The sequence below is a fragment of the Drosophila montana genome, unplaced genomic scaffold (assembly GCF_035044405.1).
Source record: "Drosophila montana isolate Dmon_TW-CO22-7 unplaced genomic scaffold, ASM3504440v1 contig_3031_1, whole genome shotgun sequence".
Classification (NCBI taxonomy): Eukaryota; Metazoa; Arthropoda; class Insecta; order Diptera; family Drosophilidae; genus Drosophila; species Drosophila montana.
In genome coordinates this window covers 449173-465530 of record NW_026997907.1, presented here as the reverse complement: position 1 = coordinate 465530, position 16358 = coordinate 449173, and the positions used below count along the sequence as shown (strand labels likewise).

The window sequence follows — 16358 nt, the reverse complement described above, 5'->3', positions numbered from 1 at the left end:
GAAAACTGTTTGGAATATTTATGCCAAAAACAACTATTCGAGCAGTGTTATAAGTGCTGATTATATAAGTTACAACAATTTAATCAAAATGCATAAATCTTGCTGACGGGGCAGCAGAGGATTTGTCATATTTTATATTTACGGGCCACTTATCACTAACACAGCCGGGTTCGAGCCACTCTAAGTGCAAAGACCGCCTCGAATGATACGGACTGTTGTTGGTGTTATTGTTTAGGCCAAACTAAACATTATACAATAAACAAGCAAATTAAATGTTTCGAGCGGAGAGTGAAACCAGCCTTGGTAGAAACAGGCGAAAGTGAATCCCAGCTGGAGATGAAGATGCAGCTGCAGTTGGATCATAGGCCGATGCAGTTTGTTGTCATAATCAACAGATGTTTGGACTAAAAAAAAAAACTCCAATTGGAAAGGAGGAAGCACTTCTCGCAAACACACCGTAACCAAACGGTAAATGGCCAATGGCCAGCCAGAGAGAGATTGTCGCACGTTCAACATACATAAATAAATAAATGCAATTTGTAAATTATATTTTGTTTATTGTTTTTTTTGTTTGTATTTTTCGTTGGTTTTTATACTTTTTAGGTATTTTTTGTTTGTTTTTATTGAAATTCCTTAGATCGCAAGAAGCGCACAGATGTAATATGTATATGGTAAATTGTTGTTGTTGTTGTTGTAGATACATACATAATAATTAAGATTATTTATATAATATATATATATATATGTTTACATACAAACAAACGTGTGTATATATTGTAATATGTAAGTAATATTTATATATAGTATATATTGGTTGCGTGTGTGCTGTGCCTGTGTGTGTGTGTGTGTGTGTCTAGTATGCTTGTGTGTGTGTGTGTGTGTTTTAATTAGATATACATATATAGTAGAGTATAGCATAATATAATTAGGCATAATTATAATATTATATACAAATCTCAATAGATTGTTGATTGATTTGATTTGATTTTTGTTTTGATTTTTTTGTTTTTTCAATTTACATTTTAAGTTGGATTTTTGTATAAATTTAAATTTACGCGCTATTTTCTCAAAAATGTCGGTTTTTTGATTTTTTTGATTTTTTTGTTTTTTGTTGTTTGATTTCTTGTTGTAATTTTTCTCTACACACTTACAGACTATTCGCTCTATTTATCATCATCAGCATGAAAGATCAACAAGCATTCGCGCTCTTCCTTCGCTTTCTTATAGCTACTAATATATATATATATATATATATACGTGTGTGTATGTATATATATAATAAATTTATATATATATATATATATATAAAGACATGCAGCCAGTTTGTGAGCAAAGTTAAAATTTTTCACAAAAACTTGTGAGTTGTACGAGTTTTCTTTTTTTTTTTTGGTTTGGAATACATGTTCTATATATATATATATACACACACACATACACACATTATATATATAAACATCGATCAGTTTTACATAATATTTTAAACTAAAATTAATACAGTACAAATTCAAAAACAAAATTCACTCAACGCTATGCGAAAAAAAAAGTGTTACACAAAATGAAAACAAATTGAAAATGAATATGAACGCAAATTATGTTAAGTTAACAGTGTGAGATTTAACAGCAACACTGTTAACCGTTTACAGTTAACAGCTAACACATTTACAGAGGAAACATAGCATAGCATAAGCAATTTTGTGTTGGACTTAACATTTTTTTTGTCTTTTACCGAATATTGCTTTCAAACAATATTCAATTTATATGTTATATATATGTGGTCACATTGCATGCGCTGTAGTTGAATTATTACAAGTATTATTTATAAATTGTATATGTTATATTAGATGCACATATATGTATATATTGGTTATATGTGTGTATATCAGTTGAATCATTCATAAATTATCACCCAGCAGTTTTTTAACAAACGAACAAAGCCAAAACAGTCACTCAATCACAATGCATGACATCAATCAATCCAATCAATCAATCATGTTGCTGCTGTTAAACTTCACTAGATACCATTAGTTTTACATTTAGTTATGATTATTTTGTATATCAACTAAAGTTCTACACGGTTTTACAGTTTTACAGTTTACAGTTTTACAGTTTTACACGCATAATTTTATTTATATATATGTATATTTATTGTATAAAAAAAAACACTGAAAATATTTTAGCAAAGTTGCCTTCTTTCATACACTCTCCCATTCATTTTCGTCTCTCTTCTGTTTGCTGCCTTTATAAAATTGTTAAGTAAAAAAATTGTTTGTTTTTCGTTTTTTTTTTTTAGAGATTTTGATTTGCGTTTTTCCGTCTGACATGCTTCATGTTAACTTTTGCAAGCTGCTTGTAAATGTCTATCATATTGTGTGTGTTTTCAGTATTTCTTAACCCATTGAGCAACGTCTTACGCTGAGATACATTTAGTTTCGGTCTGTTTTTTTGTTATTTTTCGTCAATAACTGCACTGCTATTACCAAGAAAAAAAAGATTGTACAGTACTTAAGAGTCGAACAGTTTACAGTTAAGAGTTAACGAGTTAAGTTTTAAGAGTTACAGCTAAGAGTTACCATTAATGTTAAATCATATACAATATATAAATACAATGTTTTACTTTGCATATTATGTCAACTTTCTGACGGCTAAAATTTGACTAATATTTAGTATATATAGATATATTTTTTTTTTATTTACATGTCATCATATCTGCCTTGTAATTTGATTGATTTTTTTTTTTGTAGTATTTTTTGTGATAAGTATTTTTTTTAAAAAATATATATATTTGTATGTAGTTATATTGTATTTATTATATGTATATAGTTAGATATAAGTATATATATACGTAGATATTTTGCTTGGAATTTCTATGCGGCGGCACGAAGGCGGCTGCGCTTATTGCATAAACGAACAAATTCAAAAATATATTATAAAATAATTATGAGGGGGGGGGGGTGTAGCTGGATGATTCGTGGTTAACTGCAAGCCAAACTTACAACTGAGCTGTAAAAAATAAGTGTGTTTAACAATAAGAACAAAATGAGTTTTTTTAGTGTGTTGCGCCGCAATTTTAACTATTTTTTTTATTACAAAATCAAATCTTAAACGTGTGCGAGCAGGAAGTTTTGGGTGAAGGGGGGTAAAAGGGGGGGGGGGGGGGTTGTGTTTAAAGGGTTCTTTATCTTTTCTCTTTTACTTTTTCGTTATTTTTTGTTTTTTTTTTTTGGTGCAAAAGGGGGCTATCAAAAAATGGAAGTTAATAGCAAAATCGATAAGAATTACGTGTGTGTGTGGGAGTGTGTGTGTGTGTGTGGGAGTGTGTGTGTGTGTGTGTTTTCGTATACAAGTAGAGTTCTTTTGAGTTGGTTGGTTTTTTTTAGCGATACAAGAAAATTTTTTTTAAGCGACGCACAAAGAAAAAATTAAAAAAAAAAAAAAAATCTGGCTATTATTTGTTGCTTGTCATATAATGTGTGTGGGAGTGTGTGTGTGTGTGTTGGTGTGTGTGTAGATTTGTCCTGGTTTGTAGGCAAAGTGAATTTGCTGTTGGATCTTTCTTTCTTGACTTCACTTTCATTCCTTGTTGGCCATCGCGACTTTTGCTCCTTTAGCTCCTTTTGCTCCTTTAGCTCCTTTAGCTCCTTTAGCTCCTTTAGCTCCCGGCGCCCGCCCCAAACAGCGGCTCTTCAGTCAAATTAGTTGAAACTTGGCTTAGTGTGTGTATGGTGTGTGTGTGTGTATGGTGTGTGTTGTGGTGTGTGTTGTGGTGTGTGTGCTTAGCTACATCATTAACATCATGCTCAACATTTTGCAGCAACAATTGTGTGGTTTCTTTTCTTTTCAGGTGAGAGAGAGAGAGAGACGGAGAGTTTTCGTCGAGTCTTTAGCGTGCGTACAAAAATGTATAGAAAAAGGAACAACAGGATATATATATATATATATATATATGTAGATATATGTGTGTATATATATATCGATATATATATATATGACACGTTTGTACATCTAAAGGCCCGTCTTGCAGTTAGCCCGGGCATTCTGCTTTGTTGTAGTTTTTTTTGTAAGTTTTTTAGATTTTTAGATAAATTGTTGTTGTTGTTGTTGTTGTTGTTGTTGGGCCATTGTCACATTTAAATATGAATCCTCGCCGAGCAGCAGCAAACTTGGCGGCGAACCGTCGTGCGGATAGAAATATGCAAATTGGCCGCTGTAGCTGCCCAACAGCAACTGTTGCTGCTGCTGCTGTTGTTGTTGTTGTTGCTGTTGTTGCTGTTGTTGCTGCTGCTTGTTCAGTTTGTAGACTGGCAAGTTGTTGATCTGCTGCTGCATCAGCACCAAGCTGCCCGTGGCTGCCACATCCTCATCCTGCGCTCTGCTAATGTTCTTCTTCTTGCTGTTTATATTGTTAAAGTGTGCTAGTTGTTGCTGCTGTTGCTGCTGCTGCTGCTGCTGCTGTTGTTGCTGCTGCTGCTGCTGTGGCTGTTGCTGCTCCAATCACGTGCTCAGCCAGGTGGAATTGCAGGTGCAAATGGTGCTGGGTATCACAGGTGCATAGTAAACGCCATTCGCATAGATCAAGCCCGGCGGACCCGCCTGTATCTGTATGGTCTGCGGCGGCGGCGGCGGCTGTGCCACCTGTCCATCAACAGCAACGGTTGCTGTTGTGTTCGCTGCCGTTGCCGCGGGCGATGTTGCTGCCGCTGCTGCTGCTGTCGTGTTGCTGCAGCAAATTGTGGCACTGGCCGGCGCTGCCTGTTGCACGTAAATTGTTTGCGTCTGCGGCGTCTGCTGCGACGACGTTGTCGCGACCAGCGCCAAGACAGGCGGCGACTGCGCCGGCTGCGGCTCCAGTTGCTGCTGCTGCTGCTGCTGCTGTTGCTGCTGCTGCTGCAGGTATACGGCATGTTGCTGATGATGATGATGGTGATGATGATGTTGCTGCTGCTGCTGGTGATGATGTTGCTGCTGTTGCTGCTGCTGCTGCTGCTGCTGCTGGTGATGATGATGTTGTTGCTGCTGCTGCTGCTGCTGCTGATGATACTGTTGCTCCTGCGCCTGCTTGACCTGCTGGGCCAGCGTGTGGATGAGCAGCAGCGTCTGGCGGCGCTCGTGTCCCATCAGACAGACGGTTGACATTTCGACAACGTTATATAAATACATGAGATACTCATATTGCAGCGGCTCCTCCTCGATGCCCCAGAAATGATTGCGCAAATATGCCTCCAGCTTGGTGGTCTGTGTGCTTATATCGGGAAAATCGATAAAGAAACGCGAGCACATGTAACGCTCCAGAGTTTTGATCAATTGCGAATCGACGGCCGTATAGTTGCGCACCAATAGATTACAATATTTTAATAGACCACCGCCGCGTATCTCCTCCGGCTGGCGCGTTGAGATCAGTTTCTTTTGCAAATGATACAGTGCCTCCTGGAAGTCGCCGTAGACCGATTCGCCGACAACGGTCGGATAGAAATTCTCGGATATGGGCAAGGCGGCGCAATCGTAAAACAGCAACAACGAGTCCAAGACAATTTGGAATGAGTCCACGGAGAATTCGAATTGACGGCGCATTGTATCGACGAATTTGAGCTCGACATTCTTGTGGCCGGGCGAGTTGCCCAGCGAGATGAGGGACCAGCGATCGCCGTCGTTATTATTGTTGACCTTGACCATTTTGCCGACATAGGCCTCCTTGAGGCTGCCCGTGTAGATGCGGCGCTTGCAGACGCCCTCGGGCATCAGGTCGAGCAGCGTGTTCAGCACGGCGGTCTTGACCCGATCGAAGACGCGCGGTGAGCTCAGCTCGATGGCAAAGATCAGGTCCAGATCGTTGTACGGCTGATCCTCGCTGGCCAGCACATGACTAGCTGCGCCGCCGTTTAGTCGTATATCCTTAACTAGGACACCAGCGCCGCCGGTATTGACGTCTGCCTCCAGTTTGCGACGCACCAGATTCACCAGATCCTTCAGTGTCACTTCCAGTGTTGGAAAATTGCCGCGTCCATGTATGGCCACCTTCTCGTCCATGACGCTGTGCAGCTTGCGCACCTGCTCGAACGATAACACCGCCAGCCGTTGTGTTCCCCCAGTGTCGACGCTCTCCAGCGAACCGTGGTCCGAGGTCGAGGCTATCGAGGATCCGGAACTGGGCGACGGCGGCGGTGTCTCGGTACCGCCATCCGAATGGAAACCATCATCGATCTGATAGACGTCCATTCTGTTGTTGCGCTGCTGATGAAATAACGGTTCGGCGGCTCCGTCTAGTGTCCCGCACTGCGTGAAGAAAAGGGAAAGAAAAAGTAAAGCTTTTTAGTAAATTGGCAATTAAAAAAGCATATAGTTTATCTGAGAGCGAGAGGCAATAAGAGATGTTGAGCTTTAAGCGAGCACATTTCGCAAAGCTTTCAGGCGCTTTCAAAGCTTCTTGCTTAAAGCTTTTAGAATTTGTGGTAAGACTCTCGCTCAGCTTTATATATTTTTATATATCTGCTTTCACATCTTTATAAATAAAAGAAGGTAAACATTTGTAAAATTCACTTAAAGCTTTCAGGTGCTTTCAAAGCTACTTAAAAGCTGTTTGGGTAAATATTGTTTAAGCCTTTGTGAACAATTTGTGTCAAGACCCACACAAAGCTTTATAGATGTTTATATATCTGCTTTCACATACCTTTATATACTACATGAAGCTCGTTTGTAGGAGCTTTGAAAGCTCCTTAGAAGTAAGGCAGCTAAAGCCAGAGCTAGAGCTAGAGCATCGAATATAACGTCTATTTACTTGATGATACTTTCTATCTAGCCAATGAGCATGCACTCAATAACTCATTTAAGTTGCTTACTTAAATGTCATAAAGCTCCATCAAGCTTTAAGCTTTAATAAGGATCGCCTAAAGCTTTCAGGTGCTTTCAAAGCTACTTAAAACGCTCTTTGAATACTTTATAAATGCACAAAGCTTGTTCAAAACTTTCAAAAGGTGTATTTAGAACCGCGCAAGGCTTTACATATGTTTATATATCTGCTTTCGCATATCTTAATTTAATATCCTTAAGCTTCACCAAGCTTTAAATCACTTTTTAAGGCTAATCCTAATATCTTTTCTGCTTAAATCTTGAGTTCATTTTTATTCAACTCGCATTAGTCACAGTTTAGATGCTTTTCTTAATAAGAAAAATAGGTGCTTAACAAAGCTTTAAATCACTTTTAGCGCTTATCTTTACATCTTTTTCGCTGTCATTTCTAAATTCTAGTTAAAAACACATTTTGTTGTTATTTGTACAATTATTTATTTAGCTTGTTTTTGACATTTTATTGCGCCAATGCCGCCAAATTGTTGAAAGCAACCCACCACCGGGGGCTTCTTTTAATTAATTAATTTGCTTTAAATTTGCTCAATTTTCGCTTGATGTGTGGAGGGAGGGAGGGGGGAGAGGAGATCCCCCCTCGCCCACACACACACACGTTCACCAAACTTTTGCGCTGCTCGCATTTTCCCACACATTTATTATGTTGTTGTTTTTGTGTTGTTAATTTATTTGTTTATTGTTTATTATTGCCTGAACGTCTCTCTCGCCGTTTAACGTTTCCCTCTGCGCACTGGGCCAAAAAAATGTTCGGTCTGCCTTTCAATGTGACACAGAACTAAATATATTCTTTCAACTGGCGTTCAAAATTTCCGCGTTCTGTTATCGACCAGCTCCTCCCTTCGCCTCTTCTCGGTTTTCTTTGCCCCCCCCCCCCCCTCCTTTGTTCTTTCGCCTTTTCCCTGCTGCTTTTCGGCCGTTTAGCTCTGGCTATCAACTGTGCTATCGGCATATGGGTCTCGGTCTGGGTCTGGGTCTGGGTCTGGGTCTCGGTCTGGGTCTGGGCTATGCCTATTTTGTATCTATCGCTTAGCTCTATCATTTATTTTTTTCTTTCTTTCTTTTTTCTTTATTCTTTTCTATTTGCATTTGCGTGCGCCTGTTACTAGGTTGTGCGTTTTGTTTGTGTCGCTTTTATTTTATCTTTCACAAAAACAAAAATTATATTTTCAAGCATAACTAGCTGAAAGTATCTGTGTGTGTGTGTGTGTGTGTATCTGTGTGAATGTATCTGATATGCTGTGCGTTTGGGCTGCGTGCAAATATTCGGACTGCCATAAAACAATTCAAATGGATAATTGCGTGCCCCTTAGTGATGCGTATGATTCACGCGTTTCACACACACACACACATACATACACACACACATACGCACTTACAAGCCACCTAAACTCTGTGTTTACACGTGAGCATATCGCAATTAACCTTGATTCAAAGTTTGTGACAAAATTTAACATTATTTTGTAAGCTTCTATATCTTTCTTGAATATTATGGTAGGTTACGCTGGAAGCTTTCTAGTTTTGAACCCATTGAAAATGAGTAAAAAGAGTAAGATTCTGGATATCCCTTAGTCGTGCTCTCTCGACTAGAGCTCTCTTACTAGTTTTAATTATAATTAACTATATTTATCTATTGTCTTAAAGCCGAGTGTAAATAAATATCTGTTTCTTCCTTTCTATCTGTTCGTCTTATCCCACACGTTGTAAATATTTGTTTTGTATTCTTTAAAGATTTTCTTGCGTTCCAATTTTTATCCAAATATTTATCATGATTAGCAGTTTTCATTTTGATAACTTCCTTGCTTAACAGAGTTTTATCTCCGGCATTCTTCCGCACACTTTTTCCATTTCATTTAATCCAGAAATCGTTATACTTATACAATTCACATACGTCGGAACACGCTGTGGTTTTTATCGTGATATACTATATATGCTAATGATAATGATAAACATGGAAATGCAGCTAAAAGCGAAAGGGCAAATAGAAGAGCGCAAATAAAAACAACTCAAATAGATGACGCATAGATTGTAATTCAACAAATCCATCAATTAGCGTAGTTGCACTTAGTTCACTTGGCTTTATGACTGTATAATACAAATAACACTATTGTCTGAACTTTTGAAGTTTTTAAAGAGCTGTTTTTAATGCAAATTTATGCAATTCTGGGCAGTTCTCTCAATGCACATCAATTAAATTCGGAGCCAAGTTCTTGCTTCTTTAGAGATATCGTGATAACTTTACAACGTATAAACTCGCAATGCAATTCCTGACCAAGTTCTCGTTTCTTTAGAGTTGTCGCTAAAACTTCGCAGACAAGTTATTGTTTCTTTAGAGATTTCATGATAACTTCGTTTCCCAAGTGATTTTCTTTGGAGATTTCGTGATCATTTTGCAACGTATAAACTCGCAATGCAATTCCTGACCAAGTTCTCGAATCTTTAGAGTTTCTTTAGAGATTTCATGATAACTTCGTTTCCCAAGTGATTTTCTTTTGAGATTTCGTGATAACTTTGCAACGTATAAACGCGCAGTTAAATTCCAAACCAAGTTCTTGTTCCTTTCAGAGATTTCGTGATCCTTTCGCAACGTATAATAAACTCTCAGTTAAATTCCTAACCAAGTTCCTGCTCCTTCAGAGATTTCCTGATAACTTCTTAATCAAGTTCTTGTTTCTTCTAAGATATCGTGATTACTTCGCCACGTATAAACGCAAAAACGTAACTGCAAACGATTTTAGCGCCAATTCTCTGAGGAATTGAAAAAGCCTTTTTGTGCTCATCTTGAGAATTGAGGCGTGGGCTAGTTTTATGGGTTATTATTAATATCATTTTTGAGATGACTTGCAATAAGACTGCATACACATACATACACATATATATATAAGTTTATATATATATATATATGGTTAGGGCAATTATTTGTTTATTAATTGCCTTGTGGTCGCGCTGTCTGGCCTGGCATTTATTATATTTAATTGTAATTTGTAATTGTTATTGCATTTTCATGAGGCAACTCTAAAAAACACAGCACAAATTTTCTATCTATTTTTTACGGTTTTACAACAACAAACACGTTAATTAAGCGCACATTTCATTAATTTTGTGGCTTATATCAAGTGTAGTTAATTTCTTTCGTAACTTCTTGTCATAGATTTCATATTCGAATTGGCTATAAAAGTGTCTAAATTGGCTTTTTACTTTCTCCGCTTAAGCACATAATGTACAACATAGTTTTTTTTTTTTTTTTTTTTTAAATAAATTAACACAATTAACACACATTTTTGTCAGTTTTTTGTGGCACGTTTTAAAATTACGTTTCTAACACACATTTTATGCAATTGCATATTTTTAATCATATTTTTTTTTATTAAAAAAATCTTCTGACACCGTTTTTTTCATTTTTTTTTTGGCAAGAAATATACAATTTACTTTTTTTTCAGATTTCAGATAAGGCCTGCTCGTAATACTTTTTTCTTTAATTGGCTGTGATAAACGGCAAAAAAAAACAAAATAAGCGAAAAAAAACTATTTTCGCAGTTTGGCATTTACCACTTTTTTTTTTCTTTTTTTTTGTTTTTTTTTTTGCGAATTTCACAATACATGCAATGTATTCGTTGAACCTTTTTCGCAGCCGTACATACAAACATACAGACATACAGACATACATGCATACATGCATAGACATGTACATATACGTGTGTTTACGTGCGCGTGTGTGTGTGTGTACTTTTTCCACAAATAATAAATTAACGCTGCAATTTTCACCAATTTCTTCTCGGCATTTATTTTGCTGCTCATTATTATTATGAATGTTTCAACTTCATTATATCCTAACATGATCATAATTATGTTGTTTGGCTGCAGTTGCAATGCACAGCGACAAACACACACATACACACATACTGTCATATATATACATATGAATATGCTGCCAGATTTACAGCTAGAGAGAGAGAGAAAGAGGGAGCGAGGGGGAAGAGAGCGAGAGAAAGAGACACGCAAACAGGTGTATGGTCTATGGCGTGCCTGCTGGCCTAGACAGACTTGCGACTGGTCTCAAATAAAAGTGAAAACCGTTGTTTTTTCTTTCTACAGCAGCCGCAGCAGCAGAGAAAAACAACAACAACAACAACAACAACAACAACGCATGCAGAAAGTCTTTGCAAAGCAAAGCTTAAACAAGTGTAACTTAGCAGCTGCTGTGCGTGTGTGCGCGTGTGTGCGTGCAATGTCCAAAAACGCAAAAACAAATATGGATTCCGTGTAGAAGAAGCAAAAGTATGTTTGGCCAGTGCTTGGTGAAGAAGAGGGTGAGTGGGGGGGTTGGGGTAGGCAGCAAATTACCGTTTTTATTCAAAAAACAAGCGAAGACGACGCACCCGCGACTGTTGCTTTGACTTAGTTTTTGCTGCTTTCGATATGCTTGCGATTTTGCAGCTGCGTGTTTATTTTTATTTTTAAATATTTATTTTATTTAGCTTCTATCGAAAAATATTCAATTTAATTGATACGTTTTGTGCACTTTTCACCATTTATCACGCACTACTTGCATACATACATATATTATGCTTTCAATATTAAACACCAAAAATATGCTTTTTGAAATTTTGAAGCTAATGGGCCGCGCGCTCCGTTCACCAGCGATGCGTTGCGTTGCGTTGCGCGTTTGAAAACGAAATGAATTGAAATGCTTATTAGAATATTCGTGAGCGTAAGCGGCGGCCGCGCATATACGAAAAACGAAAAACAAAGCTTTTTTGTCAGCTGACGTCACGACGCTGTTGGCGCTCAGCGAGTGAGTATTTTGAGCGCGACCAGCGAGAGAAGGCGGTTGCTTTGAGTGAGTTTTTTGAGTATGTTTGTGCGCGCGCGTCTGTGTGTGTGTGTGTGTGTGTGTGTTTGTTGCTTTTTTAGAAGGGCAAGCATAAGCATAGCGCTGCAGGTAAATTCTGACGGTCGCTCGGTTAGTCGGTCGCTGTCCGCAGCAATGCGGCTGCTGCTACTGCTGCTACTCAATTGCTCGCCCGCTCAGCTGATAAAGCGATCATGCACCATGTGTGTGTGCGTGTGCTTGTGTGTGACTGTGTGTGTGTGTTTGTGTGCCGCTGCCTTTTCTGCCATATTTGTACTGCATTTTTGCTGCTAGCGCGTTTTCGATTTCATTATTTGTTCATTTATTTAGTTTTGATGCAAACAATAAAGCAAAAAGCAAAAGCTTTTGTGTTTGTGCAAACAAGTTTTCGTTTTCGTTGTTTTTGCTTCTGCCGCTGTCGCTGCCGCTGCTGCTGCTAACGCCTCTGCTGCTGCTCTGCTGTTGCCGCAACGCAAATTGCTTAAATACTTCTTTTGCTACGTTTTGCTGTTTGCCGTTTGCCGTTTGCTGTATTCAGTCTATTTTTAGATTGCTATTTTTTACTAATTACCCGCTATGCCGCCGCAGGCGCCCACTCGCCGCCTGCGCCACCTCCCTCTCCCTCTCTCTCTCCCTCCACCTCTTGGCGCGTCCACAAATGTACCGCAATAAGGTCCGACAATGGACAAAAGCTGATAAGCGCGCGCACTTAGAAAGGAAATATGAACACAAGCACACACACGCACACACACGCACACACAAGCGCACACAAGCACACGCACGCACACATACAGGCACAGCTCAAAGCTTGCTGAGCCGACGACACAATGCAGCAGCAGCAGCAGCAGCAGCAGCAGCAGATGATGATGTAGCAAAAGAAGAGATAAGTAGCAAATGCAGCCGCAGCAGCGACGGCGACGGCAACAATGAAAGCGCAGGCGTCGAGCTTTGAATTCTAATTCGGGCTGATCGCGGGCTTAGCTCATACAAATTATGTAATGCTCAAGCTCGTGAGCTTTTGACACAATGCGCTGCCGAAAATAGATTAACGGCACATGCAAGGCACGAAAAATGAACAACTGTAGATTTTTTTGTTGTGTCTTTTATAATTAAACAGTTTAACAATAATTGCCATATTTTATTTTTGTATTCATAATTTTGTGTTTTTGTTGTTGTTGTTGATGTTTTTTGCCTCATTTAAATTGCGTTGGCCTTTCAAATTCGCAGGCATTATCGTAAACACGTAGCTTTATATACACATTATTATTGCGGTGCACAGCGGACAGATACAGATACAGATACAGATACAGATACAGATACAGGCTATAGATACAGATACATGCATGTACCGTTACTTTGGCATTTTGACGGAGAACGCAATGATCGGCATTTATTTTGCTGCTGCTGCTGGCCTGTGGTTCAATGTTAATCAGCGGCTCAAATCGACAAAAAGAAAACACAACAACATTGTATATGCACACACCCAAAAACACACACACACACACGCACACACACACACACACACACACAGACACGCACACAACAAGTAACGCAATTCAAGTGCCAGTGTGGCCAAAAAGATTAATGTTTGTTTTTCAGCCTTTATGATGGCAAACTGATGGATGCCCCTTGCCAAAGCAAGCGGCAGCAGTAAAACTTTAATTTCAGCCACAGCTCGCTAATGTATCTTGCAGATACACACACACACAAACGCACACAGATACAAAGTTGCACTGCATTATAAACAGGCGCAACTTTTGCGTGTCTCTGACAGCTGGCCCCAACTCACAGCCCCCCTCTGCGCCAGCTAGCCCTGTCTTTATTAATGCCATTTATTGCATGTATCTGTAACCCATGTATCTGTATCTGTATCTGTATCTGTATCTGTATCTCTAGCTGTATCTGTATCTGTAGCCACTTGTAGCTGCGTTGCCTTTGCGCTCTTTGGCAAGTCTTTGGGTTTTCGCCTCAGTGTGGCAGTCAGTTAGTCAGACAAGACATTATTCAGTGTGACCCTGACCTAATAAGTATGCGCAAGCGCAAATTGTCCGTTTGCCGCATTTAGCATTGTTTTTTTCTTTAAAGCACATGTATCTTGTATCTTGTATCTGTGACTGCAGCTGCTGCCTTGCATTGAAATTCCAGAAAAATTTAGTTAATGCCAGAGCAACTGATTAATTATATATGATATGATATGGATATGGATATGATATCATTGTTTCTCGTTTGTGCTACATAAAACTTTTCACAATTTTTGTTTACAATTCGCAAATAGTTAAAGCGCAAATTGTGTGCAATATGAGTCTTGGGCGGAGCTGTGTTACGTGGCCAAGGATTATTGAGAATTAATGTAACGGGAACTACATCATCATAGAATTTCATATGCAAATGCATTTATAGATATTTTTCCTTAGAAACCACATTATAAACCATTTTTGCCAGACAGTCTACGAAATTCCACATTCCTGTCCTATTTTACTTGCAATTTTTGCTTATAATTCTCAAGTAGTTCAAGCACAATTGTAGAAATATCAAGAAATGAATTTAATGATTATGTCAAATATTTCTAAAAACATAGATAATCATTTCTAGAGGGTATTCAATTCAACAGTCTTTTATTTTATAGTACCAACACACTTTTCCTGTTATATCTTCCATTTTTTGCTTATAATTCTCAAGTAGTTCAAGCGCAGTTGAAGGAATATCAAGAAATAGAATCTATTGATTATATAAAAGTTTTCTAAAAGTATAGATGACCATTTCTCGAGGGTATTCAACGCAACAGTCTTTCATTTTAGAGTCTTTATAGTCTTTCCCTTCTTTTCCAGCTTTTTCGTCCATGTTTTGCTTATAATTCTCAATTAGTTAAAGCGCAGTTGTAGGAATATCAAGAAAAGAATCGATTGATATTATAAAAGCTTTCTGATATAGTTGACCATCTTTCGAGGGTATTCAATGTAACAATCTTTGATTGTATAGTCTCAACATTCTTTCACACATCTTCCCCATTTGAAAACCCTGCCACAAGGTTATTTTCTAGACTGTCCCCCAAAACTATATTGACTATTGACATGGCCGAGGCTATATTGGTTGCCTGATTTTTTTATTGTTGCTGCTGCTGTTGTTGTTGCTTTGTTCACTTTATGTCCAAAACAAATGCCAACGAAAGTGCGACACCGAGTTCCAATTCCAAACAAAGCACAACAAAGACAGAAAAACCAATACCAAAATCGAATCAAATCGAAAACCAAATTCTAGCGCGCCTTCCAAATGCAAATGAGGCTTAATTATTATGCCGGGCCCGGGCCCCAACGCGGCAAGTGCCAAATTGAAACCGGTTCGACCGACATTTCAAATACGTGAATACGCGGCGGACTACAATTCAATTATACAACTACCCGCAGCGACTGCTGGCCGAAAGGGGGAAAAGGGGCAGGGCAGAGGCCAGCCAAAACCTTGCTTAGCCAGGCCGAGACGCCAGCCAGCCAGCCAGGCCAGACAACAGCTAGAGATTCACTTGCGGTTTTATTTTTTTTTGGCATAGTTTCACATACCGAAAAGACGTTGCAGGCGGGCTGAGGGGGGAAGGGGGGTGGGAGGGGGAGGGGGAGGGGGGGAGCGAAAATGAAAGTGCACAGCGAGAATTTGGAAGCGTTTTTTGATGATGACGGAAATGCTTTTTTGGCTTTGATAACAGCCCGCTCGTACACTCTTTGCACAGGTAGGGGAATGGGTGGGGAGAGGAGGGGGGAGGGGAAGGTGTGTTGCACCTTAAAGGCATTGCGTATGTCTGTGGTATTATTGATTTGGCTTTCGTTTGACGTCGTTGCGTTTCGTTTTTGTTTTAGTTTTCAGTTAATCTTGACCCGACGTTACAAAACGTGACCGCCGTGTGCAGAGAGCTGGCGCGGCCAGGTGCCAGGTGTGTGCACCCTCCCCCCCCCCCCCCTCTGTCCATGCCCCTCAGGCCAATAAATATCGTACGAGCAGACGACACGAGTCAATATTTACGACATTGGCACGACGCGACGGACACCAAAAATAAATTTGAATAATTAAATTACTTTACTTTATTTTTCTTTTCTTCTTCATTTTCTTTTCTTCTTCATTTTCTTCTTGTCGCTGCTTTTCTTTGCCTTATCATTAGCTGCGCTTTTGTTCGCCTAATTTGCTGTGCTTTTTTAATGCCTAAATTTAGATAATTCAAGTCGGAGACAGTTACATAATCTACAGAAAAAAGGAGAGACTCTCTAATTGTGGGCGCACACACACACACTCGCACACACACACACACATGCTTGACAGAATCCCTAATTAAAAATCTTTTGTTTAGCACTGTGCGAAAATTTAGTTGCAGCTACTCATTAAAAGCTTTAAAATAAAATATTAATTAGAAAGTTGCTTTTCAATTTTGAAAAACTTCAAAAAAATATATATTTATATCTTTCGGATATATCTCTGTCAAAGAACAGATACAAAGACGGAAAACAGAAAACAGACAGATTTTGTGCAAATAGAGGCGTGCAAATTTGTGGGCCGCACTTGTGCAAATATTTTGAAATATTATTATGATCAGACGACTTTTGTTCACTTGTTCATTTCCAAACAATAATTATGTGTGCGCTTCATTTGTGTTCGCTTTCAGTTGGGT

The 16358-nt window shown here is 38.9% G+C and overlaps 1 protein-coding gene across 2 annotated transcripts in view; it reads right to left on the bottom strand.

Moving 5' to 3' along the window:
* Positions 1-2223: 2223 nt before the first annotated feature.
* Positions 2224-16358, bottom strand: part of LOC135430645 (terminal nucleotidyltransferase 5C) — a 69799-nt gene continuing 55664 nt past the window's right edge. Inside the window, exons 1-2 of one of the 2 annotated variants that reach the window (XM_064685398.1) lie at positions 11200-11218; positions 2224-6270 (exon numbers count right to left, since the gene is read on the bottom strand). In XM_064685398.1, the coding sequence (XP_064541468.1) occupies positions 4492-6213 (1722 nt within the window). In that variant the 5' untranslated portion in view covers positions 6214-6270; positions 11200-11218 and the 3' untranslated portion in view covers positions 2224-4491. Of the gene's footprint in view, positions 6271-11199; positions 11219-16358 lie in introns of those variants that run through there. The other variant, XM_064685397.1, reaches the window with a different exon arrangement.